The 24,193-nt window shown below is 42.8% G+C and overlaps 1 protein-coding gene across 4 annotated transcripts; it reads left to right on the top strand.

Moving 5' to 3' along the window:
* The first annotated feature begins 1,729 nt into the window (after positions 1–1,729).
* LOC131192459 (pleckstrin homology domain-containing family A member 3-like) lies at positions 1,730–23,321 on the top strand. 4 transcript variants are annotated; one of them, XM_058171624.1, is made up of 8 exons: positions 1,730–1,935; positions 3,922–4,038; positions 7,301–7,342; positions 10,783–10,919; positions 11,811–11,981; positions 14,483–14,526; positions 19,738–19,956; positions 20,863–23,321. In XM_058171624.1, exons 1-7 carry the CDS (start codon positions 1,896–1,898, stop codon positions 19,922–19,924), a joined length of 738 nt encoding a protein of 245 aa, XP_058027607.1. In that variant the 5' UTR covers positions 1,730–1,895; the 3' UTR covers positions 19,925–19,956; positions 20,863–23,321. The 4 variants fall into 4 exon arrangements, with proteins under 4 accessions (XP_058027607.1, XP_058027606.1, XP_058027605.1 ...); XM_058171623.1 differs by having other exon boundaries at positions 7,301–7,456; positions 11,814–11,981; XM_058171622.1 differs by having other exon boundaries at positions 7,301–7,456.
* The last annotated feature ends 872 nt before the right edge of the window (positions 23,322–24,193 follow it).

The following is a 24,193-nucleotide window of genomic DNA, read 5'->3' as shown; positions in this document are numbered from 1 at the left end:
CAAGGGTGCCTTTATTGGTTTATTGGGATTCGTGGTGGTGCAGTGGTTAGAATGAGGTATTGCAGGCTAATTCAGCTCACTGCCAGGAGTTTGATCCTCACCTACTCAGCCTTCCATCCTTCTGAGGTCGGTAAAATGAAGACCCAGATTATTGGGGGCAAAATGCTGATTCTGTAAACCACTTAAGAGAGGGGCTGTAAAGCACTGTGAGCCTAAATGCTAAATCTAAATGCTATAACTGTCTGGTTCGGTTCTGCAACCCAACAAGAAAAACTCAGACTTCAGAGGATAATTACAACTGCAGAAAAAATAATTGCTACCAACCTGCCTTCCATTGAGGACCTGTATACTCCACGAATCAAGAAGAGGGCCGTGAAAATATTTACAGACCCCTCGCATCCTGGACATAAACTGTTTCAACTACTACCCTCAAAACGACGCTATAGAGCACTGCACACCAGAACAACTAGACACAAGAACAGTTTTTTCCCGAAGGCCATCACTCTGCTAAACAAATAATTCCATCAACACTGTCAAACTATTTACTGAATCTGCACTACTATTAATCTTCTCATAGTTCCCCATCACCAATCTCTTTCCACTTATGACTGTATGACTATAACTTGTTACTGGCAATCCTTATGATTTATATTGATATATTGACCATCAATTGTGTTGTAAATGTTGTACCTTGATGAACGTATCTTTTCTTTTATGTACACTGAGAGCATATGCACCAAGACAAATTCCTTGTGTGTCCAATCACACTTGGCCAATAAAATTCTATTCTATTCTATTATATTCTATTCTATTCTATTCTTTTCTATGGCTATTCTGCATGTATGGGTTCAAAGGGTGCGCTTCAAGGTTTTGGTGAACGTCTTTAAAGCGCTCCATGGCATAGGGCGGGGTTATCTACGGGACCGCCTACTGCTACCGAATACCTCTCACCGACCCGTGCGCTCTTACAGAGAGGGACTCCTCAGGGTGCCGTCGGCGCGACAGAGTTGTCTGGCGACGCCCAGGGGAAGGGCCTTCTCTGTGGGGGCTCCCGCCCTCTGGAATGAACTCCCCCCAGGACTCCGTCAACTTCCGGACCTCCGAACCTTTCGTCGCGAGCTTAAAACTCACTTATTCATCTGCGCAGGACTGGGTTAGTTTTTTAATTAATGGGTTTTTAACGAGTTTTTATTATTTATCTTAAATTTTTAATCTCGGCCAATTGAATAAGTTTTTTAATTGTATTTTAATTGTATTTATATTGTAATATTATTGTATTTTTATCTGGCTGTGAACCGCCCTGAGTCCTTCGGGAGAAGGGCGGTATAAAAATTTAAATAATAAATAAATAAATAAATAAAGACGATGGATTTCCAGCCAAACACAAATTATATCAAATATTTGACAACCGCCAGCCGTCATACGACAGTCTGAATCGGTACATGTTTAGTCATTTAAGACCCACTAAACGTACATCAGCCAACTTGCAGAGACCGGGCTCTAACCAATATCCCTCAACTCCGTACAGCCGGCCGAGCCGCATTTCTAAAAGAAACGAGTCTAGGAAATGCTGGGAGAGGGCTGGCCGTTAGCAGAGTTTCGGAACTACATTGCCCTTAAGTCAGTGCGAGGGTCCGCCGCTTTGCAATTGGCTCCGAGAGAGATTTCCGGCTGTTGCTTCTCGTCCGATTCGTTAACGCTTCTCCCGCCTCCGCTTCCTCCCCCTGTCTTCCTTCTCGTCGGGGCTCCTGTTCGGCTGTCTCTCTCTGTCTGTCTCTCCAACGCTCCCCCCCCCTCCGTTCCGACCGGCACACGCCCCATGATTGGCTGAGCCTCGCCGGCGCAGGGCCGCAATTGGATCGGCGTGGCAGACCGGCGCTGAGCTTGCGCTGGTGATGGAGGGAGCGCTGTTGAAATGGACCAACTATCTTTCAGGTGAGTGGGGGGTGTTCCAGCAGGCCCGGCTTCGAGGTAGCGACTAACTGGGGGAACTGGAATGCCGGTTCCTCGCCTCCCCGCCCGCCTGCATCCTTTCTCCCTGTTGCCCTTGTAGACATAGGAAGAGCACCCAGCGACCCAGGCTCCCTCCCATCTTTGTTCACCCGCAGACGGTACTCCGATCCTCAGGGTCTCGCCCTTTCTGAGCCTTCCCGAAATGCAACGGATCCTTTTTGCCAAGGGAACCCCCTTGCCTCTTCTTCCCGAGTCAGGAGGGTTGGTCGATCCGCCAGGATTTTAATGGTCGAAAGTACCGTTTTAAGCGCTGGAAGAAGCGAAAGCGGTTTCCCCAGCTTGGAAACGCAGGGAAAGAATAAACTTCGACCGTTGCCAGGTGGCCTGGAGATGTGAAGCGCTACAGTTTGTGAAAAAGGGACTGTATGCTTTTCTTGAAAGAGGTAAAGCACAAGCCCGCAGTGGGGGCAAATCTGGAAGAGGTTCATCAAGATAAACAATAATAATTGTCTGTGTTTATAACTTTGCTTTGCAAAGGAAAATTCAAAAGCCTAACCTCCCCCAAAGTAGATTTAATTATTAATTAATTAACAAATGTTAATTAGATATTAATTATTTAATCAATTGTTTAAAGTACGGCTTTCTGAAATAAAGAACTGCCCTTTATAATAAAGGGTGTGTAGTCACTGTATTGATAGCTGTAACCTTCATGGCAGTGTATATGTACCTTTTTTTGTTCTACTTAAAGAACGAAATATTCATGGCCAATGAAGTCCATTTTCTTTATTCTTGGAATGTATACAGTATATAAAAGCTTGCCATGGGCATCCCTTTTAATGCAGGGTAAGTAAGCACTTGGTTCCCAGAGTAGCCATATTCATAAACCAATACAATGTAATTGACGGATGACAACTAGTAAATCCCAAGTCTGTGTTTGCCCTCAGCCCTGAAAAGTCACTGGGGGATTGAGCTGGGCATCTACTCTCAGGCAGCTTATTGCATTGATGGAGATAAGGCCACCTTGAGCTGTTGGAGGAAACGTGGGATATAAATAAATAAGGTAAAATGTGAGGGGAGAGGAATTGATCACTTTTTTATTTATAACTATTGCGCAATAAACTTTCTCTTGGATGGATTATATAAAAGAATAAACACCTCATGTGATCCAATAGAAAAATAGAATAATGCCCCAAAGAGGCTGCATGGGGAATAGAACCTAAAATACAGTAATACTGTCATCTCATGCAGGGAATTAGAATTATTTTCTATAATCTGGGTTTAAACGCTGGGCTCGAAATCCTAGAATACTAAGGAAAAGAGACATGTATTTGCCTGGTGCCAAACTCACAATAATCTGGAATAGACAAGATTCCTCCTGGAGGGTATTCCAAACTGTAAATAGATTGGGTGCTAACTCACAGAGGTTTCCTGAATAGAACACTTTACTTTTCTGTTGCTGATTCTTCCCTGGATGGCGTGGAATGGAAGCTATTTGTGGGGTGAATCTGCTGTGGGTTTTGTCTATTGGGCCAAGTTTTGGGCCAAAATCCAAGTACCTTTAAACTAGAGAGAGAGAGTGACAAATATTATTATTTGTCAATTGAGGTTTGTACTTGGTGGTTTATGAATGAGCAGCCCTCAGCAGCATGACTGCTTCTAATTTAATTATAAATAATGTTTTTAAACAATAAATACGGAGAGGCAAGGAGCCTGGCATAAATTAAGAAGGACCATGTTGCCCACCCTAGTCAGTTTAGTTTAGAAATTCCTGGGAAGTTAATCTAATTCCAAACATATGGGGAAGCTTAGTTGGTTTCCCTCGCTCCCCACCCCCCACTGCAAAGTGTTTACAATAGGAGTCTCCAACCTTGGCAACTTTAAGATTTGTGGACTTCAACTCCCAGAGATCCTCAGACAGCTTTGCTTTTCAAGGTCCGATTTGCCCTCTTTTTTTCTCTCTGGCCTCAGGTTGGCAGCCACGATACTTTGTATTAGAAAATGGCATCCTCTCCTATTATGACTCTCAGGACGATGTGGGCAAAGGCAGCAGAGGCAGCATCAAGATGGCTGTGTGTGAAATCAAAGGTAGGCAATTTCGGTACTGTACATGAATTAGAAAAAAGGTGTGCCATGCTGATGTGAGGTGCAACCAGACAGCCGGGATATAATATGCGGTGTTTCTGAAGGCTAAATAGGGCTTCTGTCTACACTTCAGAAACATTGTGTTTTCTAGTTTATCTTTCTCAAACTTTGCTGCATTTGGTGTTGTGCGTTCTGTTTTCTGCTAAGAAGGGCAGGAGCTTCACCTTGTTGCTTTCTTTACTTTGGGGCTATTTGCTGCTCTTCCTTTAAAGGCACGTGGTTTCTTACTTTTTTCATTACTTATTTTCTTACACAATGATTGATACCAGCCATTCAGTGAAGGCCAGATTTAAAAAAAAAAATATTACTAGTTTTGGTGCCTTTGAATTAGCCTTGATTCATGGCCTTTGCCTTGGCAAGTTCTTGCAGCTTTCTTGGCAACATTTTTGGAATTGGTTTGCCCTTGCCTGCTTCCTAGGGCTGAGAGGGAATGACTGGTACAGGTCACCTTACTGATTTTGTACCCAAGACGACAATTCACAGTCTTCTAGTTTCTGGCATGATATCTTAAACCACTGCATAAAACTGGCTCTCTTGAAGCCCAAATTAGATATTGTTAATATCTAGGGACCCCAGATATGGTCCATCAGCCTTGTTGCTTTTCAGCCTTCAAACAGTGGATTGGTAGTCTACTGACAATAATGAAAGTTACATTGATTCATTGCATGCTGCAGAGCCTAGATTATGCAGATTTGACTTGTATCTGCTAGAACTTGTAACATACGTTGTAGAAGTTACATGGTGGCTGCCATGCCTCTACTCTGGGCACCCCCAGTGTTCTTTTAAGTATTGACTCACAGGTAGCCCTTGGTTTATAACCACATTTGGGCCTGGAATTATGGTTGTAAGTTGTTGGGATCATTAAGCGGGATAGTTACATGACTATTTCACTCAGTGACCACAATCCCAGTTTTCCCAGTTGCGGTCATTAAATGGAGGAAACGAAAGCTCTTCCCTTTCTGCATGGAAGGGAACTCCTGTGGTGGGCCAGAGAAATGAAGTTTGGATCCTGAAGATCCGAGTTTCATTTCTCCAGCCCATCACAGGTCTTCTCTCTCCCCCCTCCCACCACCCACCACCCCCATGTGCAGAAGGGGACTGCTATGCTGGGCTAGAGAAAGGAAGCATAGATTTTTGGGAACCAAACTTCCTTTCTCTGGTCTGCCACAGGAATTCCCCTCCCCTCTCTGTGCTAGATTTTTGACTTTTCAGAAAGCTAGAGAACACAATGTTTCTAAAGGAAACATTGCATTTTCTAGTGTTCCAGCGAGAAACTAGAAAACACAATGTTTCTGAAGTGTAGACAGAAGCCCTATTTAGCCTTCAGAAACACCGCATATTATATCCCGGCTGTCTGGTTGCACCTCACATCAGCATGGCACACCTGTCAGCAGCTGCACAGAAAGGCAAAAGTAAATGGGTCCAGGTGTTGCAAGCTTGGTGGGGTGGGGAGAAGGCCTGAACTTTCTGGGTATGGTGGGGCATTGGTGAGGAAGTAGGCAGTGAGCAAAATAAGGCAGGGGAGTGGCAGAGACTGGTGGGCCTGGTTGGGCGACTGAGATGAAGAGGGAAAATAGGTGGGAACCCTTCAATGGTTGTAACTTTGGGCAGGATTTATAACTCCGTGTGTTCAGCACAGGGGTAAAATGCTCCCGGTTCGGACCGGATCACCCGATCCAGTAGCGATGGCGGTGGGTGGTTCGGAGAACCAGTAGCAAAAATCCCTGCTCCCCCTCCAGCTGAGCCATGCAATCATCAGAGGGTTTTGTTTTTTTTACTTTTAAAAGCATTTTTTCTTTGGCCGAAAAAATGCTTCTAAAAGTAAAAAAAAAAAGCCTCTGATGATCGCCCGGCTCAGCTCAGAACCCTTTAAAAGCATTTTTTTCTACATCATCTTCGGCCAAAGAGGTTGTTAAAAAAAACCAAAGCTTTTAAAAGGCTCCTCTGGCGATCCCAGCTGAGTTGCCTGAAGAGATTGTAATACCTCAGCTGAAGAGGTTGTAGAAAAAATGTTTTTAAAAGGTTCTGGTGATCAGGCAACTCAGCTGGGATCGTCAAAACCCTTTAAAAACTTTTTTCCTCTGGTGATCCCAGCTGAGTTGCCAGATCATCACAGGCTTTTAAAAGAATTTTGTAGAAAAAATGCTTTTAATAGTAAAAAAAAAAAAAAAAGTTGGCCATGCCGATAATTACCGGAACCGGTAATAACAAATTTTATACTTCACCCCTGGTTCAGCACCATCTTAAGTTCAAACAGTACATCAAGGAACAAGCTGTAGGAGGCTTGTGCATTTGCCAAATAAACGGGGGATGGGAAAAGTCTTGTCTTGCCACTGTGATTGAACAGTAGCTTCATCTGCAAATATCAGTAAATGAAGTAGGCAGACTTTATCTCTTGTTATCAAAAGCACAAAGGTTGCATTTGGAAAACTGACTGTTGGCTCCGAAAGCTTGAAGCAGTGTTCCAAAACTTGGTACTTTTTAAGGCGTTTTCATTCAGTTAGGTTAATTTTTATTAGGTTGATGTCTTCCATCTAAAGCGTTCTGGTTGGGTTCTTCGCTACCATATTATGGTTTGTGCTTCCTACAGATTTACATAAGTGTAGGACATGGTATCCCTTTAGCCCCAGAATATCTCTGAGTGTTAAAAAGCCATCACTCTGCTAAACAAATAATTCCCTCAACACTGTCAAACTATTTACTAAATCTGCACTACTATTATTTATTTATTTTATTTATTTATTATTTAAATTTTTATTAATCTTCTCATCGTTCCCATCATACATCTTCTTCCACTTATGACTGTAACTTTGTTGCTTATATCCTTTCGATTTATACCGTAATTGATTGTTTCCTGATGCTTAATTGTAGCATAGGACTACCATTAAGTGTTGTATCATTAAGTGTTAAATTTGTACCCTATGTGTATCACTAAGTGTTGTAAGTGTTGTACCTTCTTTTATGTACACTGAGAGTGTATGCACCAAGACAAATTCCTTGTGTGTCCAATCCCACTTGGCCAATAAAAAATTCTATTCTATTCTGTTCTATTCAAGGTTGAAATGTCAATTGGTGGGCATGAAATCATATTCGACATAACAATAAGACGTGTGACCCTGTGTGTGGCAGAGTTGGGTAGGGGCATGTTACTGATGATTGTATGCTTGCTTTTATTTACCCTTTATTTCTCTCATCCTTCCTGTAGTGCATGCAACTGATTCTACTCGCATGGAGTTGGTCATTCCAGGTGAGCAGTACTTCTACTTGAAGGCAGGAGGTGCTGCTGAAAGACAGAAATGGCTGGTGGCTTTGGGCAGCTCCAAGGCCTGCCTCGGGGATAGCAGAAGCCAGAAAGAAAAAGGTTGGTTCTTGGTCATTGACCAAGCTTTGTGTAAATTGGGTGGCTCAAGGTTACGGGGTTGTTGGTAGAGCTGGTTAGTACTGAGTTGAAGTACTTGGTCAACGTCAATGAGTATTTTGCTCTGCCACCTCCTTAGCAAACATATCTGGGTTTGTTGAGTCATTTGCAACCTCTCCCCTCCATTTACACCCATGTTTGCATAAAAGAATTTGGTTCTTCTTGTAATAGCTAGCTTGCTGACTGCCTACAATGGGTTAGAGAAATAGATGTCAGGATCCAAAAAGAAGACCACAGTGTAGAAATAGCACTGAATGTGCTATAGGGTCCCCAGTGCTAATTTTGATGACTTGGACAATGTTTAGGCACAGATAGTCCTCGACTTACAACAGCTTGTTTAGTGACCGTTCACAGTTAACAACAGCACTGAAAAATGTGACTTGGGACCGTTTTTCACAATTACAATCATTGCAGCCTCCCCATGACCATGTGATCAAAACTCAGATGCTTGACAGTTGAGTCATATTTATGACCATTGCTGTGTCCCGAGGTCATGTGATCACCTTTTGTGACCTTCTCACCAGCAAAGTCAGTGGGGAAGTCAGATTCACTTAACAACCAGGTTACTAACGTACCAACCACAGTGATTCACTTAACAACTGCAGCAAGAGAGATTGTAAAATGGGGCAAAACTCACTTAATACGTGTCTCACTTAGCAATAGAAATGTTGGGCTCAACTTTGATCGTAAGTCAAGAACTACCTGTACTTCAGCAATAAAATGAGGGAAAGAACAGAATTGATTCCCCCTTTTGAAAAGCAAGTCTTTAGGATTTTTAAAAATTCATTATTTAAATGATCGAAGACAGATAGTTCTATGGACAAGTGTAGCATTTCCCCCATTTATTGGTGGGTCTCTGAGGTTCTCCAGGAAAAAGTGCTGCAACTGGTTCATAAAACTGTTCATGCTCAACCCAAGAAAATTAAGACTCCTTGAGAATAAAAAATGAAGGGTATAATGTGCAGAGAAAAAAAGAATGAATTCCAGGGCCAACTGCAGCATTGTTTTACTGACTGGGTTCACTCATAAACCATAGTTTATTTCAACCAAGGTTTCCTGACTTAGCAAACATGACATAGTTCATGGGACACATCAAGGTTAATTTAGCATTATTCATGGGTAACATCTTCCCACAGGCCTATATGTTAAATTTCACACTGTCTATCGTGTTGATATCGGATGGCTACTTTTGCAATGGCTTGTCAGCCCTCACTTAACCTTTTCCCCCTTTAAAGCAAGCAGTCCCAATTTCGATGGGGGAAACTCACATAGGAACCCCACAAAAGTCCAAATCACTGAGTATAAGGGAGGGGGATGTTAATCCCTCCAAGTAATCCCCCCTTTAGGATATGAAAAGAGATTAAAGCAGCTTTATGTTACTGTCAGGAAGGCTATACTATATAGCTTATCCAACAGCTGTGCCTATGCCTAGCAGATTAGTGACAGCCCCCCGGGGGTTTCTTACTTTGTACCCAGTCACATTACTACAGCACAAAGCATGCGTTCCTATTTTGGTTAAAGCACTCTCAGCCCCAACCTACACTATTACCCGGTCTTGGTTCCATAGTAAATCTAACTACAGGCAAACTTGACTATTGGCTGGATGTATATCGTTCATTTAGGCAAAATAAGTCACCACTTAATGTAACTTAGGTTAATTTAGCATTATTGACAGTTGCTTTGTCAATTTTTCCATGTATGGGAGGAAGTCAAAGCCTGTGCTTAGAATACTTTTAATGTAAAGGTAAAGGTTCCCCTCGCACATACGTGCTAGTCGTTCCCGACTCTAGGGGGCGGTGCTCATCTCCGTTTCAAAGCTGAAGAGCCAGTGCTGTCCGAAGACGTCTCCGTGGTCATGTGGCTGGCATGACTCAACGCCAAAGGCGCACGGAACACTGTTACCTTCCCACCAAAGGTGGTCCCTATTTTTCTACTTGCATTTTTTACATGCTTTCGAACTGCTAGGTTGGCAGAAGCTGGGACAAGTAATGGGAGCTCACCCCGTTACACGGCAGCACCAGGGATTTGAACCGCTAAACTGCCGACCTTTCGATCGACAAGCTCAGTGTCCTAGCCCCTTGAGCCACCATGTCCCTTTACTTTTAATGTATATTTAGGCAATTTGTAGGCCATTCTTGTGATGCTTCGCCTTTTACTCTGCAGATTGTTAATGTTTCCTGCGTTTTGTGATTGCTATTTTATTTTAGTAAGACGATTCTGAAGTTCTACTTCCCTAAATAAATATTGGAAACATGAGTGTGCGCACAGACACAAGTTATGTTGTACATTTCCCAGAATAAATACCACTGAGACAGTGGCTAAGCCTAAGCCTCTCTTGGCAGATTGGGTGATAAATGTTTTCTTCCATCCCACCCACACAGATGCAGTTGTGCACCAACTGCAGTTAACATATTTTTCCCTTTCACAGAAAGCCACAAAACCAGCTCTCCTTTGCTTCATCACCTCCTAGTTTCTTCTTCATATTGGTGGGTTAAAGAATTATCAAGGCCTGGCATAGTTCAATAAAGATTATGTGCTATCCATAGGCACTTTCCTTGGTACCAGCCAGAGTCTCTGCTTCATCTGATTTTCAGTGTTTTAAAATGTTTATTTTTTTTTAAAAATGCTTGATCTGCCATGTCTCATGGCACAGAGTAAGAATATTCTTAGAAAATAAAAATTAAGTTGTAAAAGGGCTTCAACCGTCCTTTCAAAATTGCACCTGCGCGCACTAATCCAAGAAGGTAACTCTCAATCAAGCTTAGCGCCATGTGCAAACTCTTCCTTGAAAAGTTCTTCAGAGCATGTGGGAACATGAACACATCTAGCAGCAATTCTTTAAAACAGCTCTGTGTTCCTGGATCCCGTAGACAGATGCCTTTGGGTCTCAGAGATAAATTGGTGGCATTTCATTGAAACAGAGGGGATTGTTTTGGTTTTACTCATCTTTTTATATATTTATTTTTACTCCCTCCTGGAAAAGGCTACATGAAACGAACATAAATTGACAATCTATACTTCATCGCGCATGACATCATTTGCATTTTATTTTCATTGTTGGTTCTAGCCACATATTAATACTCAAAAGATATTTGCATCTTGAAATCACGGAAGGCATCTTAAGAGGCCATCTTGATATGACAGGAAGCAAGCTGTTTCACTGGCAGAATCAGAACTAATTCTATTTTTGCTTGAATTTCCCATTCTCTGCGGGGCTGTGTGAATGTTCTCTCAGTGTCTCGTGTAAATTCTTTGCTTGTCTATCCCAGATCTGGACATAAGCAACGAGTCCCTCGGAAGAAAACTGTCTGAATTGCGTTTGTATTGTGACGTGCTGACACAGCAAGTGCTAGCTGTGCAGGATGCAACACAACCTCAAGAGAATGGATCTCCTTTGGACATCCAGGTAGGGTGGGAGAGAATCCAGAGCAATTATAGGTTTCTGTTTTTTGCATGTTCTAGCCAGGCCTGGTAAGAAATCTGTGGAATGTTAATTCTCTGACAACATTAATAAGTTTATTTCTGCTCACTGTAGGGCAGGGATGGGAAGCTGAGAGCCCTCTAGGCTTCCTGGTCTTGTATTAACTTCAGCCACAGAGCCAGTAGGAGTTTGTAGTCCAGAGGTCTCAAGAACCAGGTGACACAATCAGTAATTGCATAGTGCAATTAAGCCCACATAAAAATCCAAATATCCAAGATAAATCTGTTTTATGGATATGTAAAGCAGATATTCCTATGTTTTAGAGATGATCTGACATAAAAGAAGCAAGGCTGATCCAAGATTTCTTTTCCTTTTGCTTGGAAAGATCCAAATGCTGCTACAATTTGCATATATCAACAAAGGTCGCAACCCACCTAGAATTACTTTGCAAACCTCATTTAACCAAATGACATCTATAGGTTTCATTGAGGCTTGAATATATATCTCACTTTGTCTCCTTTAATGTATTAATGCACCTGGCACAGATCAGGCCCACCCAGAAAGTTGGACATTGCATTAGAAGCAATTCTAATTCAGCAAAGCAAAATCAGTCAATTGACAGATAAATCTTGGATGCATAATCAAAAGTGCAGCTACTTAATCTTTTGGACGTGGGTGACTTATCAATCGATCCAAGTGCTAAAATAAAATTCCTCAGGATTTTTTTTTTTGAACAATTTATTCTCTTTCGATCTTTTCATCATTGTTCCAGAAATAATTGCCAATAATTGGGTGGTGGGGCTCTGAGGATTAGGATGGAAAGGCCACCTTGCAATAGTGCTGCTTCACTTGTCTGTGCTCTCAACTCCCCACCAGAAGATGAATGAAGCTTCGTCTTTATTACGGGCAACCTGCAGTCAGTTCATCTCCACCCTAGAAGAATGCATGAAATTTGCAAATACTCGTTTGGCTCCTGAGCTGTATCATCCTTCAACGATCCCCGAGCCTTCTGATTTTGTAGGCACTAAACTTCCACATTCCCACCGGGTAAGGCTATTTATGACTTCTTGCTATTTATATTCATTAGTTCTACCCTAATAAGAAGCTCAATTGGGTTGCTTCTGGAAAAACTGTATTTATGCCACATTGCCAGGAGTACACATTGCGCATGCAGTACCGCACCAAAAGGAGGTTTGAGAAAGTGAGTAGAACAGCAAGGGAGGGAAATCAGTTGTGGCACGCAGTTTAACTTTGCTAGAAAGCAAAGCTAAAGCGCGTGGCACAGCTGATCATCAGATTGTAGCTTTTTTAAACTACCGCTTCACCCGAACCGGTAGCTTTTTAAACACGCAGTGTGCATTTGGTGCACACTGCGCATGCGCACACATCACGCATTTGGTGTGCCTATGCACGTAGCATGCATTTGGTGTGCGTGCGCGTAGCGCACATGAGCAGCCAGTGAACCAGTAGCAAACTGGTTCAGATTTCACCCCTGGACTAAATGTATGGCACCCCAGGTGTCACACTGTTCACACATTGATATGTATATGTAATATAAAATAAAAAATTTGATTAAAAAAAAGTTTGGACTAAAGATTTCCGCTCCATTTCCTTACCCCTTGCTTCTGGTGTCGTTATCATTAAAAAAAAATGAAATCAATCTCCATTCTCCCATGAGAAATTATCTTCTAAATAATTCAAAGCTATAATTCCAAATCCTTCTGGTCCCTTAATCTGTCATCACTTTTCCAAAATCCATATACTAAGCACCCTTTTGCTGTGCAGTCCCCAAAAAATAATGAATTAAAAAAACTTTTTAAAATCAAATTCGCACCGTCTCTTAAGAAGATGAGAAACTCATCCGATGAATTCAATAAAACCTTGCTACTCCAAAGGGTCTTAATTTCTCTAATATGCATAGATTTTTTTTTAAAACAAAATCCAAAAACAGTGATTAAGATATAAGGCTTGGTCAAGCTGAGTGTCTATAAAGGCTGCTTTGTGGGTTTTAGCTTGATGTAAATCCTGACTATCAGCCACTACTTTCATAAGTTGACTGTAAAAACGACAGTTTCCAGGGTCTACTCACGAGGAGCGACTGTCCAGGGTCACGTGGGATGATGTCAACAATCTCCTTTGTTTCAGAGAGATTACGCTGACTCGGATCCAGTATCCTGTGGCGCTTTCCCACACAAAGCTGTCTTGCTAGCTAGCAAAAGCTAGCTAAGCATCTGCTCCCAGGAAGTCTCACAGAAAAGTTGTATGTTTTATACCAGTTGGAACAAAAGTTGCCATTATACAGCATGGCTTTCATTTTTGATTCTAAGAACTGCCATTTTCATACCTTGATCATCATATTGAGTTAGTTGCTTTTTCATTACCTAGGAACAGGGCTATATCTGTTAAGGCAGGGGTCCCCAACCTTAGTAACTTTAAGGTTTGTGGACTTCAACTCCCAGAGCTTTGCTGGCTGAGGAACTCTGGAAGTTGAAGTCCACAAACCTTAAAGTCACTGAGGTTGGAGACCTCTGTGTTAAGGGGTCTCTGACAATTCACAGCAGCCAACTCGCTGCGAGACAACTCGCTGCAGGACAAGAGTTACACTAATATCAAAGAAATGGTGGAAGAGAAGCATTAAAGAAAGAATGCAAAAGGAGGGACAAAATGAAATGTGAATGACAAAAATTAAAGCATTGTTTTATTTATTTTAAATAATTGCATTGAATTGTTAAATTGTCTCGTGGCGAGTTGGCTGCGGTGAGTTTTGAATTCTGTTCTGCTACAAACTGCAGTCATCTATAGTCATCTATAGGTGATATGAAGTGTAAAAGTAATTTGGACTTGCTTTATGGTGAGAAATAGGCTGCTATCTATTTGTGTGTGTGTGTTTGTTTTTTTACATGGAACCTCCAGATCTTAGTTTGCTTCTATTACTGATTTGGCTTGCACCAGTGATTGGGGATAAGGCTCCCTAGTGGTCAACAGATTGGGAAAATACATCAGATAAGTAGTTGGCAGATAGTTTAAAAGATGTCATCTGTGACATTAAGCCCTTAAAACATCTGATAAACTAAAGAGAATCCGTTTTTCCAGAGACTATGCAGCTAGAGGAAAAAAAGTCAAACTAGGTTAATAATTTTAAAAATCAGAATGTGACAGTGGTGGGTTGCTACCGGTTTGCCACAGATCGGGTGAACCGGTAGCAGCGGGAGGCTCCGCCCACCTGCCCAGATGCTTCTGTGCATGCGCAGGAGCATGAGCGCGCCCATGAGCAAACCGGTAGCAACGGGTTTTGAAACCCGCCCCTGTAGTGTGTAGTTGTACACCTACAGTGACTATCCCCTCAAAGCATCTGGGTTTGTGAAGTTGTACCTATCCATGCACATGCCAATCAGAGTAACAGGATATTATTTTGTGTTTAGGTCCTTACCATTGTTGGGGGCAATACTCTGACTGTGTAAACCGCTTACAGAGGGCTGTAAAGCACTGTGAAGCTGTATATAAGTCTAAGTGTGATGGTATTTTTTCTCTCTCTCTCCATTCTTCAGGTTAGACGTTCTATGAGCCACACAGGCATAGTTTCCTCAGACAGGTAAGCAGCCAGAATATCTCCAAGGCTTATTTTAGGATTGGTTAACTTTCCCAGAGAGTGTTTGGAGCCAGGGGGTGGATTTTTTGTTTTGTTTTTGTTTTGCCATGGTATTTTGGAAATAATCCCATGGAGTTAAGCATATTCCCTCTTTTTCACTGCTCTCCACGGTCCCAGGCAATAAAAATAAAGAAAGTGAAATATTGAAGGTGGGGTAACTTAATTACAGAGGTAACTGGCAGCAGATATATCTCAGTAGCGACAACAGAGGATTTTTCACTAAGCATTAGACCTGCCAGACTTCTTTTTTGTCAATTTCTCCCTCTTCCTGATTACTTCCTTTCCTTAAATGAAGAGGGTTTTTGCTTGCAAAAGAACTCAAGAAAGAAGTTGATTAATAAAGCGGGTAGATGCTATTAAAAACTTTTAATTTAGGAGGGTGGATTGTATTTTAACTCGACAAGGCTCTCTGAATGGAAAGTTCATACTTGTAAGTTGTCTGAGTTTCGAATTTGATACAGCTGGTCCTTGTTTACCAACCATTCGCTCAGCGACCATTCAACGTTTCAGTGGTGCTGAACGAGTGGTACTTAACGATTGGTCCTCAAAGTTCCAGCATTGCACACCTCCGTGGTCACGTGATCACCACCTGGCCACCTGACCACCGTTGCACTCTTAACTAAAGTTGCAGTGCCCTGTGGTGATACGATCACCGTTTGTGACCTTCCCTGCCAGCTTTCCGCAAGCAAAGTCAAGCCAGCAAGGAAGGTGGCAAGTTGCTTGTTTAAGTCTCCCTCACCTGCAGCAGCCACCATCAGGTCTAAAATCTCCCGTGGGTGTCGCTGCAACCACTCATGCACCTCCCCACGCACCCAGCAGCAGCAGCCACTCCCAGATCAAAAGTCACTTCCGCATGCCACGTACTTGCCATTCGGCTTGCTTGGGAACCGCCTGAGACTTGCAACTTCCTACCAGCTTGCCCATTGACTTTAGTTGTTGGAACCCAGCAGGAAATTGCAGGGAGGCTCTTGCTTAACAACCCGCAATGCTCGCTCAACAACGGCAACAGGAGCTACTGGGATTGCTATTGCTAAGCGATGCGGTCGTGTGACATCACACTTTGTAAATGCATTGCTTAGCGATTGAAATTCTGGTCCCAGTTAACATAGTGAAGCAAGGACTACCTCCAATATGAAATGTTAACCATCCCTGTCGCTGATTTAATCAATAGGAAACATTATTTTTCTAATTCTATTCATTTGGTTGGGTTTTGCAAAGGAGGGTGTATTTATTTACTTATTCTTTTATTCAGAAGTTTTTTTTTGGTTTTTTTTGTTTACATTTATACCCCACCCTTCTCCGAAGACTCAGGGCGGCTTACAGTGTATAAGGCAATAGTCTCATTCTATTTGTATATTTTTTTACAAAGTCAACTTATTGCCCCCCCAACAATCTGGGTCCTCATTTTACCTACCTTATAAAGGGTGGAAGGCTGAGTCAACCTTGGGCCGGGCTCGAACCTGCAGTAATTGCAGGCTCTGTGTTCTAATAACAGGCTTCTCTATTGCCTGAGCTATCCCGGCCCCAGAAGTATGGATTCTGCAACATGTTGTAGAGATTTATATCATGTAAGTGTATTGGATTATTTAAACAAAAAAGCAAATGTAATTACTTTAAATTTCAAGTGGGCCTCTGGTGGCTCAGACTGCTAAGTCTGTCTATTATTAACACAGCTGCTTGCAATTACTGCAAGTTCAAGTCCCACCAGGCCCAAGGTCGACTCAACCTTCCATCCTTTATAAGGTAGGTAAAATGACCCAGATTGTTGGGGGCAATAAGTTGACTTTGTATATAAATATACAAATAGGATGAAGACTATTGCTAACATAGTGTAAGCCGCCCTGAGTCTTCGGAGAAGGGCGGGATATAAATGCAAATAAAAAAAAAAAAAGTATCTTAACATCTTCTGGGAAACAAATTAAAGCATGGTCCTGCCAGGAAATGTGTGTCTTTCCTTATACTGACAACTTTTTCCTTCAAAAAGTTTGAGGACCGTTTCGGAAGACTTAATCGAAGAGGAAATAGCAGAAATCTTGGGGGTGGGGGGAGCGTCCATGTCATGCTAGACTTTTATTATTTTAATGGAAATGAAAGCTAAGTGTAATTGACTGGATATCATGAGCTTAAAATAAGAGGATTTTAATGAATTCAGAGCAATTATTCTTGCGACAGGAGAAGCAAATGGGAAAAAGCGCTCAAAGTACGTGGATTAGTGTTCCTAAAAAAAGGAGAGTCAAAAGGCACAACTGCAGATGATTCCAATTTATAAAAAAAAAAAAAAAAGCATGGAGCACAGCAAAAGAAATCGGCGTGACTGCACAAAACAGTTGGCGAAGATCTGAAAATACTGTAAGCAAGGACTGTTCTAAGACAGAACGGGATGCGTAAAAGACGAAGAAGCCTCGGAGAAGTAGTCTGGAAATAGAAAGCACTCAGAAAAGCTGAAATTCAAAAGGAACTGCCAAGAATAATCGAAAGAACTTCTTTAGAGATCTTCAAAAGAATAAAAGAAAATAATCAATATACCAATTATGCAGTGAAGACGGCAAAAATGTAACAGAAAAGAAAGAAAGAAAAAGAAAGAAAAAAAAGAAAAGAACGAACAATATTAAACTCCCTTCAGACCACGCCTTCACACTTCCTAGAAATTAGCTCTGTGTTTTTCCAATTCAATAATTTTAAGATGCACTGAATTCCCAGAATTCTCTACCCGGCATGCTAGCTGGGGAATTCTGGGAGTGAAACACCACACATCTTAAAAGTTGCCAGAGTTGAAAAACACTCATCTAACTCAAGAAAGCAGTCAGCATCTTTGTCCCACAGGTGCTTTTTTTTCAAGAGGCAGCTGGACTTTCTCTTTTTTTCTTTGAAGACCTTTCGCGTCTCATCCAAGAAGCTTCTTCAGCTCTGGATGAGAAGCGAAACACCTTCAAAGAAAAACCAGAAAGTCCAGTTGCCTCTTGCAAAAGCACCTTTGGGACAACCATGACCTGGATGACTGAGAATCTCCATAGACAGTCAGCGGTCCTTGAATACTGCCTAAGCTCAGAAATGGTCTGAATGAGAGAACAAGGTGAAACCAGACCCAATGGTAGGACTGCTTGATTTTGGAAACAGAAGGGAAGTTTCAGTTGAAAAAAGCAGATTTATAGTCCCTCTGCAGTCATTACCAGAGGTGGCTGCTGCCGGTTCGGACAAACCAGTGCTTAAGATTCTGCACAGTTCGGCGAAGCAGCAAATCCCACCACTGGCTGGCCCTGACCCTGCTTGTTTTTCAGCCTGTTTTCCAGACCAAAAATGGTTGAAAAATGGCCAAAAACAGCCAAAAAACAGACCAGTTTTCTGGCCGAAAATGGCCTGAAAAACAGCCCCAAAATGGGCGGGGGCTGGGCCAGCCAAGTAGTGGGATTAGCCCCAACCAGCTGAATCCTACCTCTGCCTTTGAGGTGAGTGGCTGGGAGGCGGGGCTGGGTGTGTTGAGTGATGTCTCCCACCCAGTCACATGACCAACCGTGGCTACGCCTATGAAGCCAGAGAACCAGTTAAATTATTCAAGTCCCACCACTGGTCATTACCCTCCAGGTAACGTCTGTGTTAACAGCTCATTTCAGCTCTGTGGCTACTGTCCCAACTGCGACCTTTCCTGAACCAGTCTGACTTAGCAACGATTATCCCCCATCTTTGTTAAAATCCCATCTTGCCTACTACAGTATCCTTTACATGGAGCCGTTTCTGAGAAGCGCCGGAAGTTGTAATGGATAGAAAATGCAGTGATCAGGCTGCTAAACAGTGCATGATACAGGAATCACATGATGCCTAAATGGAAAAAATCTGCACTGGTTGTCAGTTGCTTATTAAGTACTATCTAAGAGCCTGGCATCGACCATTAAAGACCTAAATGGCTTGGCCTTTGCTGTGAATCTGCCTAGTTACTTAGATCAGCAGAAGAGGCCCTTCCGGAGAGCCTTGTGGCTCATGGAAGAGCTGTGTAGTGCTGTCCCTAAGAAAATGTGTTTGTTTGGCCCGCCGTTCATCCAACCTTCAGAAAAAGGGCCCAAAACCCCATCTCTGCTCACCAGGCTTTTCCCTTTTAATGGAGCCGATTCGAATAACATTTATTTTACGTCCGATGTAATGGGATTATTTTGATATTTTTTTTTCTCATTTGCCTTTCTAAATGTGAGCAGCCTTGAATGTCATGCCTGTCTCTGTGGCTAGTGCCCCAACCGTGACCCGGGATCAAAGTTGATTATATATATAAATAAAATAGGAACACGATCGTCGAAACGTTTTAAAGGGCATCCCCCAGAAGAAGATTGGGACCTCTGTCGTCTCAAACAGCAGGATGAGGAAAAAGGGGTTTAAAGATGCACATGCTTAACAAATGTCAGGAAAAACCTCTTGATGGTAAAGCAGTGGACCCAATGACCCCAGAGAGGTGGTGTTCAGGAGACGTATTCAAGTGGAGACTAAAAGGCCATCTTTCTCCCCTCCGTTTTAATTTAGATTCTTGCACAATGGGGATTGAACTCACTGGTCAGGTCTCATTGCTGTTTACAGGACTTGGCCTGCTTTCCATGCAGCGTAGCTGCTTGCATGAAAGATCAGTTTTTGTTAGCCTTGCAAGGTAGCACAACCAGGAATGCTAACTGTCTTATTATAAAATTAGATTAACAGAATCTTGCCGAGACTGAAAGCACAGGTGGTCCTCGACTTAACGATCACAATTGAGCCCAACATTTCTGCTGTTAAACTGAGACTTTTGTTAAGTGAGTTTTGCCCCCCATTTTACGGCCTCTCTTGCCCCAGTTGTTAAGTGAATCACTGCAGCTGGTAAGTTGGTAACCGGTTCGTTAAGTGAATCTGTCTTCCCAGATTGACTTTGCTTGTCGGGAGGTTGCAAAAGGTGATCCCGTAATCTTGGGACACTGCAAATCGAGGATTACCTGTATTTCTCCTGTCGTAGAAAACTAGGGAAGGGTCCCTTTTGAAGTGTTTCCCATTCCCCTTTTTCTTCTGGGGGCTGAGACATCGCTTATGTGCCAGTTGTTCCTATCTGTGGCTGTCCCGCCTGTCTCCACCCACCCATTACACAGAGCTGTAGCATGTCGAGTGCAGGGCTTGCTAGCTACTCCTGCCTGTCTTCCTTTGCAGGGTTCTGGAGCCAGCTCGGATCCCCCCAGTGCCTCCCAAGGGCACCGAGACTGTCCTGCGCAACTTGGAGGACATGGTGGTGTTCTGCTCACAGCAGTGGGGGCAGCCGGGCTCCCAGTCTGGGAGTCCTCCCAGCACCATAAATGAAGAAGCCGTCGGTAGAAGTCACCACCAGATAACTGCATGAGATTGACCTGGGAGGGGAAAGGCAGTGAGTTGGTAGGTACATAAACTTGTTCCCTGCCCGGTGTGAAATAATTGCCGTGTGTACTTTTCTATGCTACCAGAATGTGGACTGAGGTGTCTGAAATAATTCTTACCGCCTAGGTCTTACCTAATACCGTATGGAAGTCCGGTCACCCAAGCCTGGAAGCCCTTGAATTGGGCTTACCTGAGATCTAATCCAGCATGTGGCCAGGTTGGAGCAAGAGAGATTGGTCTTCTCTCTTTGAACCAGATTCCCATTTTGATCTGAAATTAGATGGTAGCTGCCGCATTAGCAGGAATTGCGAAGCAGGCAGTGTCAGTTGGGGAGGAGATCACCTGTCAAGGTTTGCCACAAATCCCTGAAATCAGTACAGAATCTGGAGAACAAAGTAGAAATACTTCAACTTTTGCACTGGTGGAGGGAAAGTGTTATAGTACAACCAGGCATTGTAGCAAATTGTGGGGGAAAGGAATGGCCAGCAATGGTGGGCCATGCCAAAAGGCCTAGAATATTTTGTGGCCCATAGAATGCCTGCCTCTGCACTGAAGATCCTGACACTTGCTCCATTTACAAATAGGTTTTACTCTTGGTTTATGAATCCTGACTTACTTGGAAGCCATGTCCTCCTAGTTGAGATGGTAGGCTAAACAAACTCTTTGGGTTCGCTTAATAGAAATGATAACAAGAAATAGTAAAGCGGTGGTTCAGATAGACCAGAATTCTCTGGGATTTTGACATATTGTTCTGTGAGTATTTTCTGTCTCCAGGTTTACTTTGTAAACTCTGCCAGTAGACACAATGAGCCTTGCTCTGCTTGAGAAATTTCCATGTGGTTTAATTTCTCTTCCGCTCAGCTTTGAGTAGTCTTAACTACGAAACTCTTTTCATCTCAGTTCTTTTTTCTTTTTTTTTCTCAGATAAACCATTGTTGGTTCAGGACTTCCCAGTGGACTCAGCTGATGGCAACCAACCAACCAGCGTAACCTGGATTTTTTGGTGCTTTCTCAGCTCCTGGAATCAGCTTGGCTGCTCTTGAACTGAAACAGTCCGTCGGAGGCTTCCTCCTCTAGCTTAGGAATTACCTAAACTTTCTGGGTATGGGCTCCTGCAAGACCAGCAGGCACAAAGGGCCAGGCACCAGAGGCGGCATCCGTTCTGTTTTTTTCTGGCTTGTGCTTGCCAGGGGGTTGGAGAATGCAACCCATATATTCCAAAATAGATGTTGGCACCTAGGGGATGGGTTGGGAAGAAGAACCGGGATTAGTTCTGCAGGCTAGGTTGGTAGGAAAGAAGAGATTGCTCTCAAAAAACATATAGGATGATTAGTAATTCCACACCGGAAAAGTTAAGCAACCATTCTCCTGGCACTCCCCCAATCGTCTTACGTTTGCATTCGGCCGTCTGAGATACTTTTGAGTCTATCGAAGGATGGCCTGTTGCAGAGGCGGAACACAAATCTCCTGTCAGCAACCCTGCTAGTGTTTTGCCTTCTGTTAATTGGATGGGGGAAGCCTTTTGGCCAGGAATTCAGTCTAGATGGAAGCAGGGGAGATCTTGGTGAGCTCCACTGCTTTTCTCAGTAGGAGCTTTCCTCCCTCAAGCTTCGACTTCCCCACAGAGCTCGCTGGCTGGGATGGAGGAGTCCCTCGGAGCTCATCAGAATGCTCCTTAGTTCCTTGTTAGAGCAGCCTAGAGCAAATTCTAAGGTAACTGGAAAAGCAGCCCCTCTGGGCATGTGATCTGAAAGCGAAGTTTGGTTCCCTCACGTATCAGTCGCTTGCCTTTTGCATAAAAGGGGTGAAGTCTTAGTCTTTCGGGAATGCCTGCCCTCTTCTTCTTTTTTTTGTACAGACACACGGCAGCCTTGTGGGCATCTGCATAGACCTCTGTCTGGAGCTCTCTCTCACACACACACAGGAAGAGTCCAGCCAAGGATGAGACTCTTAATTTTGAAAATGAAGACTTTGATTTTGAAACGAACGCAGTGTGACGGCTATATGTGTTTTTTTCCCCTGTGGGGTGGAAGTTGGCACCACTGGGGTTTTCTGCCAGAAGCAAAGCCAAAAAACAAAACAGCCTCTTTCGGGCTTGCCTGATATAGACACAGCAAACAAGGCGAACCTGCATGTGGTCGCTCGCCTGCAATACGGTGAAGGGGAAAAAAAAAACAACCGAGTTCAGGAACACCTGGAACTAATTCCTGTCTGTCCCGATGAACAGGTGGTTGCAGTTTTATATATAAAGAATTGTCGCATCACTGAAGCCCAGTGCAAAACTGAGAGGCAGGTGACTCATAATGGCAGAAACAAACTGGGAAACAGCAGGGCGCTATTTCTGGCTCTCCTACTCTTCCCCCCCCCTTCCTTGAAGAGACGTCTTGTTTGACTTGTATTTAATTTCTTTCCTGGGGCATTTTATGTAATTAAACAAGGGCTATATTTTTCTGGAGGTTTAATTCTAGTTACCTGAGCAAGAATCCACCAATCCACCACTGCATAGTCAAAGCCAGGTATCCTTCCGTTACTTTTCTGAACATCCCAGGAAGGGTGAGAAGCAGTTTGGGGTAAAGGTTAAGGCATCAGGCTAGAAACTGGAGGACTGTGAGTTCTAGTTCTGCTTTAGGCACAAAGCCAGTTGGGGACCTTGGGCCAGTCCTTCTCTCACAGCCCTAGGAAAGAGGCAAGGGCAAACCACTTAGGAAAATCTGGCTAAGAAAACTGCAGGGACTTGTCCAGGCAGTCACCAGGAGACTGGTGTTCATTGACTTGAAGGTGCCCATGCACGCGCACACCTATGCATACGCACAAAGGGTAGAAAAGAAATTCCTACAAATGGGACAATCCTCCTTTGCCGCAAACTACAAGCATTGCCCACTGGCAGTGTGCTCAGGTGACGTAGCGCCATGTTGTGTAATGGGGCAGAATACCCAAGAATTATAACATTAAAGGAAATGATGGCCCCCAAATCTCACAAGATACACCAAGACTTGTACAGTTTCAGTGATTTTGTTGATATTCTTACTTGAAATCTTGTGAAATCTCGTACAAGAGCCATTAAATCTTACTGGATAGGTCAATTTCGCAAGATCCCATCTTGTTATTTGATTTTAGGATACTGCTGGTGTCTTGACTAAGCCTGACCAAGAGTTGAGGTGGTCAGCATTTGGACAGCTCCTCATTTATAAGAGCTAGGAAATATGTGCAACGCTAATTTCAAAAGAAGGAATTGTTCATGGAATGTTTGTGTACAGTATTTATATATTGGAGCTCTCTTAATGCCAGTTTCCTTCTTTTTTATTTGTCTGTCTTTATATGACTGCGCATCTCACAAAGAGGGGCTCTGGATAGTTACAATGGAATAATAAAAACAATAAATTAAAAAAACCCAGTATTTTTTTTTTAATTAAAAATCATAAGGTGTAAGAGAGAATAGATGTTAACAGCCACCTCAAGATCTCACCAGTTCCCTGGGACTACCAAATTTATTCTAAGTATTCTAAGCAGGATTGGCCCTGGTTCATTCTTAGATGGGCATTTATCATGAATACATTAGCCTGAATTAGAAAAATGTTAAAAATATATCTTGAAAGGAGAAAGTGACAAACTATTTCCAAATGTTTCCAAGAAAATTACATAGATCTGTGAAGTCATCTAAAATGATGCTGGACCCAAAGGTGATGGAATGGAATGGAATGGAATGGAAAAGAAAAGAAACTGTATTGTCACTTTAAATGTACACTTAATTGGCATACATTAAAATGAAATTTTGTCGCATATAGCTCTCAAAGGATCACCACCTCCAATATACACAACATGAACATGACAAAATAGAGAAATACAAAATTATGCATATACCCACATATGTTATATGACACAAAGAAACAGCACAGTCTAATTTGGATGTATACATGTAGATGACGAGAAAAACAAATCTTGCGAGTTTATCAGACAGATGAACAAAGGGAACAAAGCTGATTTGATTTTACTTTCTAAAGGACTAAGGAGAACTTCCCGCAATACAGGTAGTCCTCAACTTACAACCACAATTGAGCCCAAAATTTCCATTCCCAAACAAAACTGTTAAGTGACCTTTGCCCCATTTTACAACCATTTTTGCTACAGTTGCTAAGTGAATCGCTGCAGTTGCAAAGTTACTAACATGGTTGTTAAGTGAATCTGGCTTCCCCATTGAATTTGTTTACCAGAAGGCCACAAAAGGTAATCGCATGATCCCGGGACCCTGCAGTCG

The sequence above is a fragment of the Ahaetulla prasina genome, chromosome 2 (genome assembly GCF_028640845.1).
Source record: "Ahaetulla prasina isolate Xishuangbanna chromosome 2, ASM2864084v1, whole genome shotgun sequence".
In the NCBI taxonomy this organism is placed as follows: Eukaryota; Metazoa; Chordata; class Lepidosauria; order Squamata; family Colubridae; genus Ahaetulla; species Ahaetulla prasina.
This window is presented reverse-complemented; position numbering and strand designations above follow the sequence as displayed.

What these genes read in the sequence shown, in the direction of transcription:
- LOC131192459 (XM_058171622.1), top strand. Translation starts at nt 1,896, where the DNA reads ATGGAGGGAGCGCTGTTGAAATGGACCAACTATCTTTCAG. An exon ending in ATGGACCAACTATCTTTCAG is followed by an intron (nt 1,936 to 3,921) that starts GTGAGTGGGGGG and finishes CTCTGGCCTCAG; the next exon opens with GTTGGCAGCCACGATACTTT. An exon ending in AACTTCCACATTCCCACCGG is followed by an intron (nt 11,982 to 14,482) that starts GTAAGGCTATTT and finishes TCCATTCTTCAG; the next exon opens with GTTAGACGTTCTATGAGCCA.